The following is a 25054-nucleotide window of genomic DNA, read 5'->3' on the forward strand; positions in this document are numbered from 1 at the left end:
AATATATATATATATATATATATATATATATATATATATATATATAGAGAGAGAGAGAGAGAGAGAGAGAGAGAGAGAGATTGAGAGAGAGGATTACATTTAATCCATACTTTTAGGTTGAGATTCCAAGAAGGTAAAAACAAAGAATTGATGGGAAACTGTTAACTAGCATTAAGACTCAAGAACATGATGCAATAGACTACGTGCTTTTAAAAAATTGATTCTCCATCCAATCAATTATTGTTTCTTGTAATACTGGGAAAAGGTAAGAAGGGTTGTGAGATTGCATTATAGAAAAGCTTGATTCTCTAGTAGCTAATCTTCTAAATCTAATTTAAAACAAGAGGTCATTAAATATCACCAAGGTAAATGTTCAGAGGGTAATATCACGAGCAGTTATTTTGTATAGTCTTTTACTTTGGGTTTTTATTCAAATACCTTGCTGTGTCTATTCCAAGGGCTGTCATAGTCTGGCGGCCACCTCTCTGGACAATATTTTTTGCTGCAACAAGTACTTCTTCAGTTGATGAATACTTATTGAGGTTGAACTCATGGGTTACATTTTCTCCATACTGTACAATTCCAACCTGAAATACCAAACCACCATGAGTTATGCATCTGGCAAGATTCATTTTCAGTTTTCTCCAGTTTAAACCTGAAGGTCATATATAACACATTTCAGCCTCTTAGATAGGTCTGAAAATCTCTCAGTGCAGAAATCTTTCTTCAATAGCAATAATCATAATCATTCTATGGGTATGAATAGCCTGAAGAACAAAACTGGTTTATCTATTCAACAATGTTTCCTGAGTGATTCTGGCAGGCTTAAAAAATAATAGTGTGCTATATTTTAACTTATTTTTTTTCATTTTACTCTCTTCTCTAGTTTATTCAAATTATAGTAACAGAAGTAAGTTGCTATATGATCAGATTCATAAATTAAGACACAGTTTTAAAAACTCACTTCCTATAGTGAAGGGGTAAAAGAGTGTCTGGTTATTTATCCCAGGGCTCTACTCCTCCTCAAATGTGCCCCTGAAAACCCTCCATTCTTTAGTCACCTCCCCTGCTCCCTTGTACTAATCAGAGGAGATGCTGAGATACACTGGAGTACATGATAAAACACAAATGGATAATATTTTTAACAGAAACAGAGCACATGAATTCTCCCTTAAAGATGCTTAGTTGTGTATAAGATAATAAGAAAGAACTAGAGAATATATGTAAGTGAAAGATGAGATGTACATTATAAACTGAATGAAAACACAATAAATTCAGTAGATTAGCTCTGTTCTTCTATGAACATACCTGTCACCCAATATCCTTTACCATCTGTCCCAAGCCATTTGTTATTTGGAACAAAGATGACCAGAAATACCTTTGAGAATAAGGAAGGATAACACCAACTAAATACATAAAGCATCAAAAAATTCATGAGGAAATATCCACGCCACCAATTCATGTTATTTTCTTGATATATAATTAAATGTGATGGCTATTTTTTATTATCTTTTGCATAGAATTTTTTTCCTATTAGGAATTGAACCCAGATGTGCTTTACCATTGAACTACATTCCTAGCTTTTTAAATTTTTTTTATTTTGAGACAGGGTCCCACTAAGTTGCTTAGGGCCTCTTTAAATTGCCTACGCTGGCCTCAAACTTGCAATTCTTCTGCCTCAGCCTCTCAAGTCGTTGGCATTTCAGGCATATATCACCACAACCAGCCCTTCTGCATAGATTTAAATGTTTTTCTCCAGTGACCTTACCAGCTTTTGATTAGTAAACTTGGGTGACACTGGATAATTATTAAGAGTAATCCATATAGTTTTCACATTATTTTTGGTATCTAAAAGTTCAGTATAAATAAAAGTGAAATGATTTTGTCTCCAAGATAATCATTATACCTAATCCTAGGTCCTAAGGTGAATAAATAATGTGGTGAAAGTTAATTGCTCATCCATTCAGGACATCTTGCAGAGTTCATTTTGTTTTTTACTTCCCTGTGTTTTTATTTGATTAAGCTAGAGGCTAAAGAATATTTGAAAACTTTCACTTCTACTCCAGCCATTATTCTTGAAAGGTTTTGCATCTACCTGGATAGTCTACTGGACACTGTTGTCTCTCATTTCTTTGACTTCTTCAGCTTCTTTACTCTAGCTTACCTATGCCATCCTTTGCAAGGTCTCATCTTTGACCTTATGATCTGGAAGAACTGCAGCCAATCAATTAAATCACATGTTCTTCTTTTTGATGATTTACTTCAGCTCATTTACTGAGAACACCCAATTTATCAATTTCTTGGCCACATTAGGACTGCAAAACCTCAAATAAATTCATCAATCTTACTTTTTTTGGTACTTAGCCTAGATTTCATGGTCCAATGTCTATAATCATTTACTTGAAACAATTTAACTCTCTTAACCTTTTTTTCCCCTCCATTAACTCACTTGGCTAACTTCCAAATCTGGTTAAATCCCACCTTCTACTCTGAGTGTACTTCTGTGATACCAACGGTTGCTATGCAAACGCCACACAACTGGTCTCCCTTTAAAATTAATGACCATGGATTTTGAATGGGGTTGCACATTTAAGTACTGCCCAACAGTCCTACTACTTTGTACAAATGAGTGTACTTTGTTCCCATTTATTGATTTTAGTCAAATTTATGTCATAAACTGTTAACTCCTCAGGAGAAAGAAACCATCCCACTTATACCTGGGGAAGAGAGCTCATGAGGGGAGGTGGAGCCCTGACAACCAAACAAGGCTGCTTCGAGCTGGATGTATGTTAATACTTTATTTATGCAACATGCTTTATGTATCTTATAGAGGCTTCTATGAACTATTCCATTATCTGTATAAATAACACTAAGAATAGTGAAAATTTAAATCTTGCTAAGTTTTAGATATCAGTCCCTTATATTTTACATCTCCATCTACAATCTATTATCTATCTATATTATCTATTTATCTATTTCCCTCCCTCTCTCCCTAACATGTGTCTTACTTCTATTCTCTATTACAAACTTATCCTTTGTAGATGTTCAGATACAGGAGAAACTAAGGCTGATGGTTCCCTCATCTCACCTGTATACTTAGCTTCTAGTTACTCCACCTGAGACTTTCTTCAGCCGACTGCCCTTGGACTTGTGTTATGCAGTTTTTTGTTGCCATGAACAAAATACCTGGATATGAACAACTTAGAGGATGACAAGTTTATTTGGGGCTCACAGTTGGTTTTAGAGGTCCCAGTCCATGGTCTTCTGATTCTATTGCTCTAGGCCAAAAATGAGGCAGTGTAGATGGTAAAAGGTCATTGTGGAGGAATGCTGCTCCATTACTGCAGCCAGGAGGCATAGGGATGGGAAGGGACTACAAAAAAAGGTGAACCCTTCCAGGGCACATCCCTAGTGACTACCTCCTCCAGGCTTGCCCCACCTGCATATAATTATCACCCTGTCCATTCAAACTAGGCTGGACTGATTTGATTACAGCTTTCACAATCCAATAAATTCACCTTTGAACATCACTGCATTATCATATGAGCTTTTGGGATACACCTCACATCCAAAACATAATAGACTCATGAACTGCTTTGCCGCAAATGTTTAAAGAGCCAGAATTGCCAAGGAATGCTCTCCCGCCCCACCTCTCACTCTCCCCACAGGCAATGCCTGCATCCAAGGAACAAAGAACCTGCTCCTTGACCCAAGTTGGAGCTCCCCTTTTAGATTAGGCTTAGGCCTGGACTTCATCTGAAACCACACCCCTGTTGCTACTCCAATTTCATTCCCTAGATTCCTTCCTATTTTTTATTGGAATTGCTTCCTTAATAAATAACTAACATGCGAATCCTCTCAGTGTTCAATTCTCCCTTTTGAAGAATGGAACTTAAGGAAGCTATCACCCATGTTTCTTTATTCCTGCCTTAGCTCAGGCCACATACCATTGCCTTGAACTTGGACCACAGCAATGTTGGTCTTTCCACTGGTGATATTCTTCCTTCCATTTCCATTCTCCTCATTTTTTTCCCATATATTACTGGAAGATTAAGTCTGACATTCTGTATTCATCACATCCCTTCCCTCTTCCAAAACCTCCAATCACTCCATTGCCTACCTCAATGACTTTGAAATATAATTTAAAAGAGAACATTTTATTCTAATTTAAAAGAAAACAAATAAAACCTCAAGCTGCTTCTTGATATATAAGGTTCCTTCAAAAAATGTTAAAATCTAGTTTTTCTCCCATGAGTCTGGTCCTACCTTCTCTATTCACCCTCATCTTAAAGACTTCTCAGGAATAACTGCACCTTACCAAATGTTCTTCCTTTTCCTTCCAACTAAGCTAAACTTTACCTATTTTGTAAGATTTAATTCAAGTTCTACTTCTCTACAAAACTCCCCCCACCTGGTCAGAGCCCATGTTGCCTTTCATCTTCTCAGAACTCTGAAGCAGATTTGTCTGTGAGTGCTGCATGCTTCACAACTGATCTGTGAACACACTTTAGCCCTCTGCTACATTGTGAGTTCCAAGACAGAAGGCAGGGGTAAAGAGCATGGACTCTGCCATACTTATTATGTATTCTTTTATTCCTTGCTGCTGCTCTGCTGCTCTGCCGCTCACAGCTGACCTTCTTACATTCCAACTAGATGACTGTAACACTTCACATGAGCAAGTAAAGCTGATATCTCATGGAAATAATAATAAGCAGAAAAAGAGAGCTAAAAAGAAGTGTGGGAAATGAAAAGTGGGGGAGGAAAAACCCAAGACTCAGGGAAATAACGTCCAGTGCAAGTCCCTGGCTGATACTGGCTGCTGGTTTCCTAGGAAACCAGATGGAATAAGGCCTGCTGTGAGTCGTCCCCAGAAAAGGGTACCATTTATTAATTTCCATTACAGGAAAAGGGTCAAACCACAAAACAAACACATGTAATACTGTGCTGAGTATTGGTGAGACCCAGATCAATTGAAATAGTTTCAGTCCCACCTTAGCTTATCATTTAAAGTAGATACAACTACTGATTGACTGATACAAGCATAATATGGATATATGCAGCAGAATCAAATGAGAATTAAAGATAAAAAGTGAGCCAGGTACTGAAGACACATTGTGAGGTGGAGGGAGGAAAGAGAATCATGAGCATATTCATAGTCTCACATTGAAAAGCCTCATGCAGGAGGGAGATCCAGCTTCCTGAATAAGGTAGCCAGGTAAAAAATAATAGGTAATTCAGTATAAAAATACAATGGGAGGAAACAAAGTGTTCTTAAGGCTGGAAAATATCTCAAGGATGATAATTAAATGAATTTAAACCATTTTCAAAAATTAGAGAGGCACAACCAGTAATCATCACATTTGATCTGAAGTCATCAATTGCACTGGAATGATACAAAGTCCAGGGGAGAGAAGTGGAGAGCTGTTAAGGAGTGATGCACATGGAAGATTCCAGGAATATTGTTATATGGAAATAAATAAGCAAGATAGCAGCTAAAAGAAGCAACTGGATTAGAGGTAGACTTTTTTTTGGTTGCTGAGGATGGAACCCAGGGACACTTTACCACTGAACCACATCCCTAGCTCTTTTTTTTAATATATATATACTTTATTTGGAGAAAGGGTCTCACTGACTTTCCCAGGGCCTCACTTAGTTGTTGAGGCTGGCTTTGAACTCACCATCCTCTTGTCTCAGACTCCTGAGCTGCTGGGACTACAAGTGTGCACCACCGTGCCTAGCTGAGGTGGACATTCTTTAGGGGAGAATGGCAAAGAGAGAACTGAGGCATTCCTAGAGTGAACACATTTACCATGGACTCTAGAAATACAAAGCAGGAGTAAGTAGTCACATGAGAAGGGACAGTTCCTTTTCAGAGATAACTGGAAGGGACATGTTTACTTCCTGGGGAGATTTGGTTTAAACTTCTTAGGTAGAACAGACAACACAGGCATCTAATAACAATCTAAAACCAAAAAAGCCTGAGAGCTGATTCAGGCTATAGCATAAATCAGGCACAAAATCAGGCTTTGATTTTTGTTTCATGAACAAAAAGTTTGGAACACTTATTTGAATTTTCCACTCAAGTATATGACCTATAATTCTTTTTCAAATAACCTCCTTCCCCAAACTAATACCCCCTTGCTTTTTTCCCCAGGGAGTTCTATCACCCCATATAATAATAGGCACGGTTTTAGAAAAGAATTCCATATGGAATTATCTTGGAAACAGCAAGTAAAGCAGTTATACATGTATCTTTATGCCAGAATCCCTGTCCCCCTCCCATCTCTCTCCACCTCCCCCCATCTATATAAAAATGCCACAGATTTCAAATGGTGCAAAAGAGACAGTGTTTCTCTTGTTCCTGTCTCCAACTGCTCTCTTTTGAAAATATTCTCAGGGTCTTTAATATGAAAGTGTGAATTGTAAATCATGAATTGGAAGAAAGACATAATGTATTTTATTCTTTCTTAGGGAATATTTTGTGAGAAATATATTCCACACCGTATATAGCATAGTATGGAAAACACTGATCTACAATAGGAGTTACTTACTTTTAAAGGTCAATTAATTATTTTGCTTTCATGATCTTTATTATATTTATGACATATCATTATGTATTGCATTTATTCAAATATATGATTTTACTTCATTTCACTTCTTTCCTTTTTCTTTCTTTCTTCCTTCTTTCCTTTCTTTACTTTTTTTTAGCTTCCAGGAATTGAAACTAGGTTTGCTTTACCACTGAGCTCAATTTCTACCCCTTTTTATTTTTTATTTTGAGACAGGGTCTCACTAAGTTGCTTAGGGTCTCACTAAGTAATTGAGGCAGGTCTCACACCTGCAATTCTCCTGCTTCAGCCTTTGAGTCGATGAGATTACATGCATGCACCACAGAACCCTGCTGATTTTACCTCATTTTAAAGTTGGAAATGTTTTTGGGATCAGGGACAAAATTTTACAGGCTATTATTATTGCCCATGACACTTAGCATAGTTTGTGATCAATTGAATATTTCACAAATATCTGCTGAATTTAAATGAATGAATTGCCTAAATGACTTCATCCTTTTTGGGGTAGGAAAAAAAGAAGGAACAAATGTAAGAACATATAAAAGCAAGGGGCATTCCATAAATTGTGGAGAGGGGGCCATTCTGATTATTCTGTCATGAAATCCAGTCACATTTAAGACTTTGATAAATGTCTTAAATGACACAGGAGTTTAAGAAACAGAAGTAGTTAAAGTAGCTATGAGGTATATTGAATCAAAGAATTATAAAGGAAAGGGATTATTCATTCACTTAGAATTATATTATTACCTTTTATTGTAAGAGTTATAACGTCAGTGCCTAAATTTTAATGTCTAGCATGAGCTAAATTTCTGGACTTTATTTCAACAACTAACATTACAAAACCAATGTTTTTATTTTGGGAACTGATGACATTGTAAAGCCATGAGGTTTTCCATGTTACTGTAAGATTCACAATTGCTTAATGTGATAAGACCTCAGACTTTGGGTCTGGCCAATGTATATTTCATTTTATCAAACGAGGCTACAAAAGCTCTGACCTGCAACATGCTTCTCATGTGATAAGTCAGGCTGTGAATGCAGGCTGCAATCTCAGTTAACTGTAGTACAGACCTTTCTGGCACTATTTTAGTTCAGGTCAGATTTCACCTTTTGTAACTATGGAGAGGACATAAATGGAATTGATTCAAAGATAGATGATGATTTCCTAAGTAAACAAGTCTTCAGAAACAGAAGTAAAATTGACAGATAACAGATAAAGGGCCAAAGATAACAGGTTGTCTTTAGGTGGCTTCTTGTTCCATAGAAGATGCTGCAATAAACAAAAGACCGAGGAACAAAAATGCAAAGGTAGGAGAGGTCACAGCAAACTTTAAACATTTCGTTTTTGGGGAAGTGCAAGGGCTAGAAATTGGGGCTAGGAAAAATGGAGCAAGGAGAGTGAACACCTGCAAAGAAGAAAAACAGAGGTGAACGTTAAGTGTTAAGTAGAGAGGTGAAAACATGAAAAGCTTCCAAGAGGAGCTCAGGGAAGTCCCTACATAGAAGTTCTTTCTAGCTCAGTGGATCAGAGTAAGAGAAAGAGATTACTATAATATTTTTTTCCTTTACTAGGGAATGAACACAAGACCTTTGAGGGAATGCTGGGCAAGTACTCAATCACTGAACTACATCTATAACATTTTGTTTGGTTTGGAGACAGTATCTCACTAAATCACCCAAACTGTCCTCCATATTTTTTATTTGTTGTTTTTAGATATACACAACAGTAGGGTGTATTTTGACATAATATACAAGAACAGGGTGCAACCCATTACAATTTTGATCCCACTCTTGTGGTTGAACATGATGTGGAGTTTCACTGGTGGTGTATTCATGTATGAACATAGGAAAGTTTTGTCCAATTCATTCTCTCTTTCCTATCCCCATCCCTACTCCCTTCCCTTTGTTCCCCTTTGTCTAGTCCAATAAATTTTTATACTTCCTCTCCACACTCTCCTTTGTTATGGGTTACCATCCACACATCAGAGAGAACATTTAACCTTTGGTTTTTTGGGACTGGCTTATTTCACTTAGCATCATAGTCTTCAGTTTCATCCATTTATAGGCAAATGCCATAATTTCATTGTTCTATATGGCTGAGGAATATTCCATTGTGTATGTCTACCACATTTTCTTTATCTATTCATCTGTTGAAGGGCACCTAGGTTAGTTCCATAGCTTGGCTATTTTGATTGAGCTACTATAAACATTGATGTGGTTGTGTCAGTATAGTATGTTGATTTTACGTCCTTTGTCCTCAAATTTGTGATCATCCTGCCTTGGGCTCCTGAGTATACAAGATTACAAGTGTGCACCACACACCTGGTAATGATGATTTTTAATATAGAAGAAATTACAAATTCCAGGAATTCTGTTTTTCTGACATGATTGACTTGCCTCTTTTAGGCGAGGCTGTAGATGGTATTCCATAAATAAAAGAATGAAAGTACAATTCTGTCACCTAAGTATTCACCATCTACCAGGCAGATCTACAAAACAAAGAGCAAGGCCACCATGGAGTGATACTATCAATTGCTGAAGAGTTTAGAAATGCTATGGAAACAAGTGAGGGGAAACCATTCTTCTTGGGAAGGGTAGTCAAGATAATCAAAGAAGATTACAGAAAAATGACATTTGAGCTGAATCTAAGTTCACCTGGTACATAGGGTGGGAGAAGGACATTCTAGACAGAGGGAGTAACAGGAACACAGCACATTGCATGCAGTGGGGGAGTGGGGGGGGCGGGGCCAAGGAGTCTGAAAGGCAAAAAGTGACAGAGGCACTGGGGAAACTGGATGCACAGAGAATGACAAGGTGTCCAGTGCCTTTAAGTGCACTGGAGAGTTTTAATATTATCAGCAGCCAATACAAGGCTTTTAGGTAGGGAAACTATCTGAATTTTACTTTAGAATGATTATTCAGATTCATGTTAGATAGAAATGGGGTGGGGGATGGAGATTAGATGCCAGTACATTCACTGTACCATATTCAAAAACTGTGGCATGATTGACAAGAGGATAGCTGCAGGGCTCAGCTCAGCTTCTTTTCAGACTTAGAAAACAATGAATCAAGCCCCATATTTAAGGCTTCTAGGGAAAAGGCCATAAAATGTGCAGTCAAAAGAAAGATAAATAATATTCCTAAAATTTAATTAATTTCTCACGTTCATTTTGCCTGGTTTAATGTTATACTACACTCTTGATGTGAACAATCTAGACATTGTTCCATTAGTATATTTCACTTTTATATCAAGTCTCACAATTTACTAGTTTTATTTAGGGTAATGTACTTGTATTTGACATATTTATGTCATTCCCATTTATTATTAAAAGCAATGTTATGTTTAGGTATTGAGGATCAATAAGGCCTCCATAATGTTTATACCATCATATCTTTTATGGCAAGCTCAGAGTGTTTCAGGTTTGTTTTTATAGGTGTTTTTTTTTTTTTAAAGGCAATTTTATAGCCTTTACTCTATCTTGGGTAAAAGATTGGTTAGCAAAAATTCCTTGACTATGTTTGCAAAAGTGCTAATGGGGCCACACAGAAATACAGAACTCTTTAGAATGGATGCTCCCATAACTTTTGTTGCATTTCCCTGATGCATATTAACTGTCACATGAAAACATTCAGGCAAGCATTTTCATTTGCCCTTCTTCTTTCCTTCCTTCCTTGCTTGCTACCTTGTTTCCTTCATCTTTTTGGAGGTAAAAATTAATTTCATATCTTTAGAGACTGTCTTTTACCATTTGTAATTATTAAATGACAAATTTATAACAGCATAAAATTGATGTAATTAATCTTTATTTTAAGGTACTAAATGAACAATTGCAATGAATATAGCAAACAAAGCTTAAGGAGGCATAATCAGAAAGCCACCTTTTTCCTTGTAACCTTTAAAATTTATTTGGGGTGAAGGTCTCCTGTTATTCCTGAATGGAAAGATAAATGCCATATGCTTCAATTCTTAATTTTAAGATTTCTGTTTAAATATGGCGCTAGAGGGCTAGGGGTAGAGCTCTTGGATAGCATGTTTGAGGTTTGATCCTCAGCAATGCATAAATAATAAATAAATAAGGCACTATATTTTAGATTGTGCCACATGATATTGCTATATTTTCTGGTAAACAAAAAAAGAATAAATTACAACTATTTCACATAGTTCTAAATTAAAAAAAAATTCATAAGACAAAACATGAAAATTAATTTGTATTCAAACCTTCTCTTCTTCTCCTACTAAGGACATATAGGGGGTAAAAAGCCTGTGGTTATAAAAGGACATGCAGTTTTTTTCTTTATTTGCTTTTGTACTTGTTTTTCTTAGTATACTTTTTGCCTTTTCAGGGACAGGGGTAGAGAAGATAAAGTCAGTGGTACAGAAATTCTTCCTGGACTGATATTATCCTAAGATGAATCAAATCCTGAGAGGTGCATATCCCTTCTTTATGGGTTTTTTTTTTTTTTTTTTTTTGAGAATCTCTTCGACTGAGATGTCTCACTTACATCCTTTCACAGAGTGAATGTATTTAATGACCATAGTCTATAGAAATTCCCATGTCTTCTGCTTTTCTCTGCACATGCATTCACTCACTTCTACAAGACGGTATGGTCAGGACCTGACAAGACCTCATGCTGGCTCTCCGTTTGAGTGACCCAGACTGACCCATGGAACATAATCTTCTTTTTTGTTGTTGTTATAACAAATTCTGGGAATAGGCTGATCCCAGGGCAGCTACCTCTTCTTTGAGTTGTCTGTCCATCACTAGACACTGCTATTGTGCCCTTTAGATATTTCAGGCAGGAGTCAGGCATCAGTTGACTATGTCCCAATTCGATAGACAAACATCAAGATTACTGTATGATCCCAGGGAAGCCATTCTCAGTAGGTCCTCCTACAGAGAAATCCTCATAACATAATCCTCCTGCTAACTCCATCCCTGATGCTTTTATAATTTTGCTGTGGTTGAGATGTCTAAGAGTTTGCTACTCTGCTTGCTCTTAGATTTCTATCTTTGCAACTTCTGGAAAATGTCTCCCAGAATTTGTTTTGATATTTGTTCCTTTCAGGAATGGGGGTTGAAAAATTAAATATAAGGAGAAGAAAAAATTCCAGCAGCAAATTCTGCCAATCAGTCAGAATTCAATGCTTTAATTCAAACAAAAAAACATTCAAACACAAACAAAAGAAATAAAGGGAAATCAAACTTACTAAATTATATTAATAACTGATCAGGGGAAAATTGGTTGTCAAAACAAATTGTCCATTCTTGGGATTACAGTGAGACCACATGAAAGATGAGCATGTTTTTCAGTGTACATTTCTCCAAAGAGGAAGTATCTTTCCAAATTTTCTATGAATGAATTTCTTTTCTGAATCCACTGAAGGAATATCAAACATTAAAGACAGTTTGAACATGTTATACTCAAAACCCTATTCAATGTTGTTTAGGAAATGTAATAGTTTAGGTAATCTGCCCTTCCAATTCCTTCATTTTAGAGAATTATTTGTGAAACTAGTCCTAGATATAGTTTAATTAAATATGAAAAGATTAGTGGAGATTCAAGTATGAATAATAAAGACCAAAGTATAAGTTAATTTACTTAAAAGAATATTAAAAATGCCAGCTATAGAAAAAGTCTCATTAAATGTCTGCATCAGAGAAGAATACAACACTGTATTTACTATGATATACACATGTACTCAACAAGTGTTCTTGAGGGTTTATTATTAGAATGCTGGGCTGGTCATGGATGTAAGAGATGAGATAGTCTTTAGGAAGCAGATTCTTTCTGGTAAAGTTAGAAGATACTACAAATGACAGTGTGCTCATTGTTTCTTTAAGAAATGTTCCTCTGTATATAATGGGGTCCTAAAACTAAATAACTTTGACTCCACTTCTCTTTCTCAGACTAAGTTCTTTTCCCTCCATTCACTGGTGCTTCTGGGCTCCAAGGGATGGCCCCTATTGTTCTGAATAAAGTTATTGTTCCCTTCAAGAAATACATACAACTCCATGAAGCTCATCAGAGCAGGCTGGAATTCCCTGGTAAACAAGCAGAATAGTTTCTTGAAGAAGGGAGGGCCCTGATTCTCCAGGTGAGGTTTCCTGCTGAGCATATAAGGTTCAGGGGCTGCCAACTCACTCTGGCCCCCGACTCCACACCTTCCAACTACAGGCCAACACACACACACACACACACACACACACACACACACCAAACATGCAATAGGCCTGAACTTGACCATTATATGAACTTCCTGGGGTGGCAGTAGTGAGCATCTTTATCTTTTGGAGCTGAGTACAGACAAACCCAATATGCATTCAGATCACTGTGTTAAGTACCAAACCCAGTGTCAAGGGCAAAGAACTGACAAGATGTGTGCAGCAATCCTGAAATCTAGTGCAACAGCCTGGCAATCCCACCCTTCGTGTCTGTGTAAGTTATGAACCTGCATCCTCAAGAAGCAGTCTGGGGACCTTAACCCATGCAGGGTCTCTCCTGTGCTGGAGCATAAGCAAACAGCCTCATCCATAAGTATTGCTCACCTCTTCCTCATTTCTCTCTCAAATTGAGCAAAAGAACCCGTGGATGAACTGATAACACCAAAATAAGCTGGAAACATAAAAAGTGCTATCCTTGTCTTCTTGTGATTCTGAACAGAGCAGCAAAACACATACACACAAAACAAACAACAAACAAAAACAAAAGTCCGCACTGATTGGTAGCATCAGGACTTTTAGTAAGGTAAGTTAATTGCAGTTCTAACAGTAAAAAACAAAATTGTAGCAGAATGAGAGGAGTGTATAAATCATTGTTATCTATTTCCAAAACTGAGTCACTGGCACAGGACTTCACTGAAACAGTGATTATTATTCTGAAAGAAGCTTGTAGACCGAATTCCTGAAGCTAAAGAATGACTTCAAACTCATCACAGCTACACTAATTTTCACTCATAGCTACAAACATTTTTAGAGTAAAATAAGTGAATTTGAAGGTAAAATAAAATATTCAGATGACTATGCAATATTAGAAAATGCAAATGATATTCAGAGAATATTATTAGCTCTGGAAGGAAAAGATTTGATAAGAAGGTAAACTGGAAAGGACAAAACAGGGTAGAAGGGAAGAGAGCACAGCACAGAGAAAAGTGGTGGAAAAGGGAACACTGAGCAAGCAATTCGTTTCAGGTATATCAAGCAGGGAGTGGGGCGCCAGGAAGCGCGGTGTGGTTCCAGCTAAGGGGTTGCCCTAGGAAGGAGGAGGAAATAGAAAGGGATAGAGAAATACTATTTAGGCAGTTAGATGGGACCTGCTCTGATAGCACTCATAAAGTAAAAGCATAGGACTGCAATGACAGATCTGTTTGTTCTGATCCACTATGAACAAGCAAGGTGACCTTGAACAATATACCTTGCTTCTCACATTCCCTTCATACTGTGACATTTGGGGCTCTTAGACCTCCTAGTTTTCAATTTATAGGTCTATGAAATCTTATTGACCAAGATGAGAGAAGAGAGGAGAACAACAGAAAGGAGGAAGAGAGAAGGATCTTGAGAAGCAGAAAAAAGGAGGCTTAGGGCAACTTGTGCTAGAAGTAAGAGCAAGTGAAAAGTCTAGAATGGTCTTTGAGGATGCAGGCTGACTCATGCCCTAAGGAAAGAAGAGATAACAGTATCCTTTCCAAATCTCTAATGATTCACTTGAGAAGGTCAACCACAGATGAGAAGTTGCAACTAGGAAAGTTTACATTTTGTGATATGTAAAAGCCCATTTCCTTTTAATGATTCTACACTGATTTCAGTAAGTTTTCTGTTGTCAGTGGGATATACATGACCGAACCCTTCAACTAGACTTCTATGGAGCCCTATTCAACCTTGGATTAGTGAAAAATGATATTTTGCTTTTATTTATGAGTTATAATTTGAACTCTTCAACTATGAAAATCTTTATCATTTTGGAAAGTTGTACATATCATGGGGGGGGGGGAGCTAACTCCCCCCCACAGAAGCACACAGACACCTATCTGTGTATATGAGTGTACTATGTCACAAGTTTAACCTGGATGTGACTAACACTGATATATATATATATATATATATATATATATATATATATATATATATAAATATATATATATATATATATATATATATATAGTCAGACCATTTTTTTCACTGCTTCAGAAAATTCTCCCAAATTAGTCTCAGAGAGGAAGGAGAGATCAGTGGACTGCATGTACATTCCTAGAGGTTCCTATGCCCTCTGATCACCCCCACACCATGCAGACTCAGGTTGTAGTGCTGATTCCTACCTTGTACACACTGTCTCTTTTGACATTTAATTTGCCTGTTATTTATTATGTCTGCTCCATATTTTATGTACGACCATATAAGTTTAAAAAACATTAAACTAATTAAAATTAACTCAGTGTCTTGAATGAAAGAGTTCTGCAAGAATTTTCACTTCATTTAGAGGAGATAAAAGGGGATGTGTTCAGAAACAGAGGCTTGGTGGAGAACAAAAATGGAAGTGATAACAATTTGACTTTCTTTAGCTAGAGCCTACAGCATTGTTTTTTATTTAAGGAAGTAAATTAATATAGGGGAAACGATATTTTGAGCAATATCCAGTGGTTAGTTACTAATTTGTTTATACAGTTTGAGAAAGGAGATTATAATGTGATGGATTCTTTTGAGACTTCATTTTAGTTTCTGAAAACTTGCTCTGATATTGTCAAAGGTGTCTACATTTGTTCCATACTTAGTAATTAAGTTATAAGTTTATAGATACCCTTCAGGGATATCTTCTAAGAACATTGAAAATGGAAGTTTTCTTACTTTGTGTTTAGAAAATTACATATTCTAACTCAGTGCAGAGGTGCATGCTTGTAATCCCAGCAGCTTGGGATGCTAAGGCAAGAGACTGAGAGTTCAAAGCCAGCCTCTACAACTTAGTGAGGTCATAAGCAACTCAGTGAGAACCTGTCTTTAAATAAAATGTAAAAAAAAAGGACTGGGGATTTGTCTTAGTGATCAGAACCCCTGTGTTCAATCTCCAGTGGGGAAAAAAAAGAAAATTACATCTTTTAGAGTAATGTTCCTTTTGTTAGAAATAAAACAGAGATATGACATATAAAACACATCCTTAATTTTTGCTTTATTAATTTATTTTCAGAATATTTTTCTTTATTAAAAATTAATGTATTTTTATCTTCAGAACAACAGAAATAAAAATTCAGAGTCACATACCTGTGTCTGTTTAGGACCAATATCCATTCTTTCCAGAAGGTCATTTAAAAAAGCCGTGACACTCTCCCAGGGGTAAATACTGTTGGAACCATCTAGCACTATGACTATGTCCAGCTGAGTGCTGCATTCTACAATAAAAGAGGCAGTTATGTAAATTTGGAATCTATCTTTTTAGAAGTCTACAAAATGTTCTCAAGGACAACAGCAATTCATTTTAAAAGGTGAATGGATGCTCTACAAAGTGGACACACTGCTTTTCTAATAAGAAAAATAGTTTTAGATAAGTAAAGGAGATAAGAAATACTTATTGCATTGTTAGGATTGTTCTGGCTTCATGGTAAGTAAAACACATTTCTAATTTTAATTAATGTTGTACAAGAGTTATGTTAGGAAATTATCTCAATATTAATTTGATAAAACATTTCTCGTTCTGTGAATATCTCACATGAAGTTCCTTTCCTCCAAGAGACTCACCTTTAAACACAAGTAATGAGACAGCCTTAGCTATGAAGTTTAAATATGACTCTCTAAAGGTTATTTGCACTGTATCAATTCCAAAAATAGCTACAAAGCTTGGTTATATGCTGGCAAAGCAAACATTTACCTAAATTGGTAGTGCTGGTAGCTGACAAAACACTCAAAGCTTTTTGGTATGCTCCCGTGTATACATACGCCTCATTCATTGCTTATGCTTTTCAAACACACGAGAAGATTGCATAAAATCGGTACCTTGTACGGGGGCAAAGGAGTTCACCACTTGAAATGTGGGACTGACGTCAGAACAGATTCCAGTTGTGTAGTGCAAATGTCCACATCTATAGGCATATAAGGGCCCGCAAGCCTTTTAAAAAATTTAAAATAGTAAGAATTAAAATGATATAACAGATTAACAGATTTTGAAATACTTAATAATAATAGCATGCCTGTTGTGATGAAATATTACTCGTTCTTTCTTACCAGAAACCCTCCATTTGGATTGGTGACTAACGTTGATCCAAAAGTCATGTTCTCCTTTACTTCTGTGACGTTTGGAATTGATGTATTAACTACAAAATAGAACAAAGTGTTTAATATGAGTGAAAATAAGTTTCAGAAAGTGAAATGAAGACCAGTAGAGGAAAGGAAAGGGAATAGGGGAAGGGAAGATGGAAGGAAAAGGGGAAGTATGGGGACTCATTGGAGCAATTTTATTCCATGCTTGTATAATTATGTCAAAATGAATATCAATATTTTGTGTAACCATAATGTACTAATAAATTTTTTAAAAATTTTTATTTGGTTTGCTCATAGCACATTCTTCCCTTGGTTCAACTAAACAGACTTGCAAGTTTTACCAAGAAATATAATGAGCTAGCTAATGCAAAAGAGTTGGCTTCTGTCCCAGAAACGTTGTTACAATGTTTCAAATAGTTTTGTTGAACTGTGAAAGAATGCCGAACTAGCAAGGCAATGAGAGTGTGGGACTACTTTTCACAAGTTTTTGCTAATTAAATCAAATAAAATATTTAATTTCATAAGATGGTAATAAACAACCAGTGATGAAATGCCAGTTATGTCTAGAAAGCAGAAAATGTGTAGAAGATCAGAAACACAATTTTTTTCACTATAATTTCCAAATTCTTGGGGGCATTATGAGAGTTATAGTGAAAACTGAAACAAGATTGGAGAGGTGACCAAGAAGTTTGGATAAAGGGAATATGACGAAGAAAGCTACATTAGACATTCCAAATATGAATGCTAAATTCTGCAGCATACCAACCTGACAAAATTGGCAGGGAACTCCATTTATACATATATATTTTAACAGTTTGGATAGGAAAAGCAAAATCATCTACACCTTGTATAGTAAAATGCATAAATATTTGAAAGGAACAAAATTCAAGATCAAGAAAAAAATTGTCTCAGCCTCATACCTTAAGACTATAGATTTAAATTTGACAATGAAACAGAGGTTTCTGAATGATTAATATGTCTTCTGATCTGAGAATTGGTCTTTATCCAAGACTTTAGTCTTGCTTTCAAAGCACCTAGAACTGGGCTCTTAGATACATTGTTCCTGAATAATCAGGATTCGATTTTTTTTTTTTTTTTAATATAACAGTTGACCCAGGAGCAGCATTGCTTGAACAATTAGGGGATACCACAGACACCTCCCTGTTCTCCTTGATGTGGTTAAATTCTCTAGGCTAATTTTAACACTGTATTCCAAGTAATAGAGGAATAGCTCCTATCATTAAAAATCCTTTGGAAATAACAGGTATAAATTCTAGGAAAAGGAAAAAAGTATGTCTGAAACAACTATCTGAAGGCACTGGAAAGTAACCAAAAGCAGGCAGAAACTAGGAAGGAAACTATACTAGGAAGAAGAAATTGGCACTGAGTATCTTATTTTTTTGTTTTATTTTTATTTATTTATTTTTTTTTTGGCTTTTATTTTGAGGGAAGACTCTAGTCAGTAATAAAACTCTAACAGAACTCCCAGTCTTGCTATCTTGAAGAAAAACAGGATAGAAATTGGGGCCAATGACAGAATCTGCAAAGTATAGAGGGGAGATATCTTCAGGGAAAAAAAAAAGAAGAACGAAACGACAGTTCTAACATATGCATACATATTCTGTTCAAATAACTGGATGACTTGAATATTAAATGTGCAGAGTGGACTTCATATAGCTCAGCTGAACTGAATAGAGATTTTAACTGCTTCTCATTGCAGTAAAGTAAGTATATGCAAATTAACCTCAGCCACATTAATTGCCTGTTAAAACAAAAAGTTTAGACTGTTCAAAGGAACATAAGAGAATGTAGAACTTTCACACTTGTAATTCAAATATACAATCGGTTTATGATTCAAAAATCCTCCACATAAGAAACAAGAAAATGTGACTCAAGGAAAGGTAATAAATGTAAAGTAAGGTTGAGATATTTCAGTTGTTGGCATTATTAGGCAAAGGTATTAAAGCAACTATTGCAACTACGTTCATGAATGTGAAGGAAAAAACTGCTCATAATGAACAAATAGGAAATTCTTAAAAAGAAAACTAAAATGCAATTTCTGCAATAAACTTGTGAAACTGTAAATCATTTTTATGGTACTTAATATTGTACAGAACACTAATAATGTTCTAACACCAAGCCTTCTAATCATGATCCAACTACAGAGATTTTTCTATCAAATATATTTACTTCAACATTCAATATTAAATTTTTTTTAAAAATCAAACTTATTTATTATAATTTCTCTGTTCTATTTCCCTTTAAGAACCAGGTAGTAAGTTAAATTTTGTGGAAGAAGGATGAGGGACTGGCTTATTTGAAGTTCTTTCATGTTGCCCTTGGTTTACAAAGGATCCAAATAATGCAGAGAGGTAGAAGTTACACATCTAGTAAGATACTCTAAATCTATTGGATGTTTCATGATGACCTGCTAAAGCAAATGAGGGCAGAGAAAACTGAAATGTTATTGTGGGTGCATTTGGATGATAATTGAAGAATGATTACAGATATTTCTAAAATATTTCTTGGGTTACTTGAAAATTATTGTCAGCAAGAATATTGGGCATCATATAGAATGAGAATTTCTTTGATTTTACATACCTGGGAGATCCAGTTTTGTACAAGGTAATGATTCATCTCTTCTAACTGGACACTTATAGACATCTCCAGTTCTAGTTTTGGGTTGACCAACTAAAGGAGAACCAATAAGCACCCTGGAAATTAAATGAAGCAATTAACATTTTTAACAATAATAAAAAAAGTTTATTTAATTATTTTATGACTAATTCTAGGTTATTGAGAGTAGGTTACCATGTATATAATTAGATAATAATCCTGTTGGTAATTTAGTATTATCTAAAATAATATCACTGATTTGAATTTTAAAATATATTATTTGGATATAGAATGTCTTTTAAGTCTTATGTGTTGAAGACTTGATTCCTAATGCAGCAATGTTCAGAAGTGAGGCTTTTAGGAAATGATGGAATTATAACCTCATTTATGAATTAAGCCATTTTTTGTATTAGTAATCTGAATAGACTACGGGAAGGCTGTGGAAACTGTAGGCAGATGAAATGTGTTGGAGGAAACAGGTTACTGGTGGCATGCCCTGGAGGAGTATATCTTGTCCTTGGCCCCTTTCTTCCTCCCTCCCCACCTCCTTCATGGCTGCCATGACCTGAGCAACTTTCTTCTCCCACACCCTTCCACCATGATGTTCTATGTCATCTTAGGCTCAGAGCAATGGAGCCAGGTGATGATGAACTGAAACCTCTGAAACTGTGAGTCAAAATAAGTCTTTCCTTCTCAGCAATAAATAGCTGACCAGCACACTATATGAATATGAGAGTAATCTGATAGATTTGTTTTATTTTTATCTATAATATTATCAATGTTTTTAGATGCTGAAATAATCAATAATAGCTCAGTCTGCTACTTTGTTTACAAAACACAAAAAAGTATATGACTTTTTCCCATGAAAAACTGATAATTTCCCAGAGAAGTCAAGAAATACAAATGTGGGATTATCATAAGATTTAACATTCTATGTGTTAGTTTACATGCACTTAGAAAATGGGAATAATTATGAGATCTAGAAAAAAAATCACTTATTGTCTTTTTAAACAGAATTATAAAATCACTCTAATAGTGAGAAATAGAAAAAATAAAATCACTATTCATTTTAGTTCTAGCAAGTTGTCTAACAGTCTCTCATGATTGCTTCAGAAATTGAATAAATGAATGTGGTTGAATGTTAGGGTACTTGGGTGGACCCACAGTTGCTGATTCATTATTGCCTAACCAGCTACATCCCAAGACTGATTTCTGCCACCAAAGGACTCTAGTCATATACCATTAGGCTTTGCACTTGTGATTATCTCAGACTACATCTTTATTGATGACTGGAGCAAATACACAAAAAGCATTCATATACTTAAAAGTTTATCTAGCTATCTATATTTATATTTGAGGACTTAGATATATCTCAACATTTTAGAATAATAAACAAAATTTAATAAGAAACTATGCAAATAACTTCACTTAACTGCAAACTATTGTCTATATTAGTACAGGATGTTGGAAACCTCACTAACGGGAGTTCATGTCAAAAAGTCTTGAGGGATTTCATTAACAGTGCTCAAACACTAGCCAATAGTGTATTTTGGTGCCAAAAATGCTAATGTGACCTTACTCTGCATTGCTAGAAATAGACGCCCTGGTCAAGTAAAGTGATAGCCTCGCTGTGCTCTGCACTGGTCAGACCATGTCTGGAATCTCCAAATTCAGAAGGACATAGGCACAATGGAATGTATTTAGGAGGATGTGACTTAGATGATTAAGAGCCTGGCAATTTTGTCAGATAAGAGATATTCACAAGAAAGTTGAGGATATTTAGCATGGAGAAAGAATGTCTGATAAAACCCTAAGAGGTCGTACAGGGGTACAAGTCAAGCAGGCATACATTTTTAAATATTTAAATATCTGTCATATTGAAAAAGCAATGAAAACTTTTTCTATAGGTCCTTTGGGCAAACTAGCATTAACGAAAATAGGTTTTACAACAATTGAATTATTGAAACATTGAATAGACTCCCTAAAACATTCTTATAGTATAATGCCTTTGCAAAGCAATTTCTGCTGTGCATAAAGACCCATTAAAAACGTTCAAAGCCTTTAAGGCATAATTATTATTTCTGGGAACATATTATTAAAAAATGAAAATAAATTAAAGCTTCATGCACAAAGATAATTCCAAGAAAAAGGTAACAGTAGTATAGTCAAAACAAGAACTAATTATTTCTGATTCACTCTGTAAAATATTGTGCTGTCATAAGAAATAATAGTTAATAAGATTCCATGGTGGTATTAAAAATTATTTATCACCAAATTCAAAGCAAAAGCCTACCTAATTTAGTGAAAACCTGTGGCCTATTAAACTGAAAGATACTGAATTATTAATCTCCTCATGATAGCAATAAAAACATCTAGCATTTATTGAATTTATAACATGTACCAGACACTGTACTAAGTGTTATCTATGCACTAAGTAATTATGTTCTCTTCATGAAAGATAGCATAAACTTTGGTGCCAGATTTTGTGAGTTCAAGTCATGACTTGACTTAACATTTACTCAACAATATAATTTAGAATTCAATTGCCCTCTTTTGCCCTAGTTTCTTCACTGATAAAATGGAGATAGTGGGAGTACCTATCTCACAAGATAATCATGAAAATTAAATGAGTTAATGAATATAAAATACTTACCACAGTATTTAGCTCACTGTATGTGCTATCTAAATTTTAGTTCTTTTTTATTGTTATATTTTTATTTCATATTATTAAATAGCTAATATCTTTGTAAAACATTGATTAAAAGAAAATACATCAAAACATAACAAATTATATTAAAAGATTATAATTAGTCTTTTTCAATATTTTAAAAATTTATATATAATATGTCTGAATAAATTAGCTTTATACTTAAGAACAGTTTTGAGAAAAGAAGTATCAGCCTATTGTTCTTCAAAGTATTTAACTGAGGCAAATAGACTAAGTAATGTTTGTTAAAAACATTCTACCTGTTGGGCATTTACACCAGGTCATAGAAACTGAAAAGGGATAAAACACACTCTTTTTAATTTGCTTAAAATTTATAGGGACAACCCAAACTATGAGTGTATATTGTAATACTGAGTAGGTTTGAACTTGGTGCAACATCAGCAAAGCCTTAGAAGCAAGAAAAAATACCACTCCTTTGATAAGTACATGTAGCTCAGGTTAGCTGGAATGTAAGTTGAGGCTGGATGAGGAAACAGGGTTTGATCCTCTTTAGGAAATATTGATATATTTTATAGAAGAGGAAGTTAGGAATTGTTGAAACTTTTAAAGAGGGTATGCCATGATCACGTCTTTAATTTTAAAGCTTATTTGCTTCATGTTACAGGAATAAATGGAGAGGAGCAAAACTAGGGTCAGAAACAAGGCCAGAGTTCCTAAAGTAATCCAGATGAGCAATTGAATAAAGGACATAGAGAGGAAAGAAAAACTGACTCTGTAAATATTTAGGATATAAGTTATGTGAGTTTGGTGTGCGTGGAGGTCTTCATAAGCAAAACTGAGGCAAACTAACTTGGAACAGATAGATTTCTTGGTAGCTATTTCAAGTATGTACAGGTGTGAAGATAGGGGAAATGGGGCTGGGGTCGAGGCTCAGTGGTAAAGCATTTGCCTAGTACCTGAGAGGCACTGGGTTCAATCCTCAGCACAACATAAAATAAAATAAATAAAATAAAGGTATTGTGTTCACCTACAACTAAAAAAAAAGATGGGGGAAATGACAGGCAGAAGGAAGAAAGTCCCCCTCCAAAAAAAAGGTGTGCGGGGGGGTGTTGCTTCTGTAGGTAACTGGGCTCAGTTTTGCTAGGGAAAACCATGTGGAACATGTAGGAGCAGGCTATAAGCATGGTTGAAGTCCTAATATTAAATGTTACCATGTCCCCCCATAGTTTTATTGGTGCATTATAATTGTACATATTTGTGGGATTTATTGTTACATATTTTACAGGCAAATGATATAACAATAAAATTTGGTCAGTATCATTCTCCAAATGTTATCATCATAAAAGAGTACAAAGTAAGAAGAGCTGAAGACTGACATTTGATGAAAATATCAGAGTTTTAATAAGTGAAAAAGGAAAATTAGGTAAGAGTTATCAGAGAGGGAGAGGGAGTATGTCAGAGAAGCCAAAAAGGCAAAGAAGGTCAACAATTTACATTGTCCTGTTAGAATATCCTTCCAAAGTACCTTGGGCTTATGCACATTTTTTGGACACATATGCCTTTCCACAGCACTAAGTCCTGATGAATCCAAATTTAAAAAGTTTAGAGTAAAAAGGGTTATTTTAAGTTTATCTTTGGAGAATATATACCCCTTCCCAATTCCCTCTTTTTGCTTTAATAAGTACATTTTAGTAGTTTGATGAGCTCTTTCAACTATGCCTTGTCCCTGTGGATTGTATGGGATTCCTGTTATATGAGTAATGCCAAATGATGAGCAAAATTGTTTAAAAGAGGTAGAAGTATAACCAGGGGCATTATCTGTTTTTAACTGTTTTGGAACACCCACAGTGGCAAAATTTTGTAAGCAATGAGCTATAATATCTTTAGTTTTTTCTCCGGCATGAAGGGAGCCCATCAAAAATCCAGAAGAAGTATCAACTGTAACATGCAAATATTTTAATTTTCCAAATTTTGGCAAGTGTGTGACATCCATCTGCCAAATATGGTTAGGTATCAGTCCTCTAGGATTGACTCCAAGATTAACTTGTGGTAAAAAGGTCACACAATTTTGACATTGATTTATTATTTGTCTAGCTTGTTCCTTAATTATTTTAAAACGCTTTTGTAAAGTATTAGCATTGACATGGAACTTTTTATGAAAATTTATAGCTTCTTCTAGTGTAGAGAAAATATGTATGTCATGTGTAGTTTTATCTGCTAAATCATTGCCCAAACTAAGGGCTCCAGGCAATCCTGTATGTGCCCTGATATGTCCTATAAAGAATGGATCTTTTCTGTCCCAGATTAGACTTTGTATAGTGGAAAGCAAAGAGAAAACAGTAGAAGAAGGGGAAATCCTACCAGCATCTTCAAGAGATACTATAGCATTAACTACATACTGACTATCAGAAAATAAATTAAATACAGAATCTTTAAACATCACAAAAGCTTGTAAAACTGCATTAAGCTCTACCTTTTGAGCTGATTGTTTGGGTACTAAAAATGTAAAAGTTTGATCAGGGGTAACTACTGCTGCTGTACCATTATTTGACCCATCAGTGAATATATTTGGAGCATTCATGATAGGTGTTTTTCTTGTCATTTTTGGAAAAATTACAGGATGCAATGACCAAAAAGACAATAAAGGATTAGATGGTAAGTGGTTATCAAATGAAACATTAGATTTGCACATGATTATTGCCCAAGTATTTAACTCATTAGCTAACTCATCAATTTGATTCATAGTATATGGAGTAATAATTTTATTGGGAGAAATTCCAAACACTCCCTTTGCTGCTTTTATTCCTTTGAGTATTAATTGTCCTACAGCCTCAGGATACCTAGTAAGAATAGTGTTAGGAGAATAAGATAAATGTATCCATAATAATGGACCTTCTTGCCAAAATACTCCTGTAGGAATATTTTTTGTTGGTAGTACAATAAATAATAAAGGCAAA

General features: G+C 35.3%; 1 protein-coding gene across 2 annotated transcripts in view; it reads right to left on the reverse strand.

Annotated features, from left to right (window-relative positions):
• Positions 1–25054, reverse strand: part of Itga1 (integrin subunit alpha 1) — a 168723-nt gene that overhangs the window by 69196 nt on the left and 74473 nt on the right. For both annotated transcript variants that reach the window (XM_015497320.2, XM_048800051.1), the window contains exons 3-7: positions 19415–19527; positions 16778–16866; positions 16550–16661; positions 15821–15948; positions 439–587 (exon numbers count right to left, since the gene is read on the reverse strand). In XM_015497320.2, coding sequence (XP_015352806.1) covers positions 439–587; positions 15821–15948; positions 16550–16661; positions 16778–16866; positions 19415–19527 — 591 coding nt within the window. The remainder of the gene's footprint in view (positions 1–438; positions 588–15820; positions 15949–16549; positions 16662–16777; positions 16867–19414; positions 19528–25054) is intronic.

The sequence above is a fragment of the Marmota marmota genome, unplaced genomic scaffold (genome assembly GCF_001458135.2).
Source record: "Marmota marmota marmota unplaced genomic scaffold, marMar, whole genome shotgun sequence".
In the NCBI taxonomy this organism is placed as follows: Eukaryota; Metazoa; Chordata; class Mammalia; order Rodentia; family Sciuridae; genus Marmota; species Marmota marmota.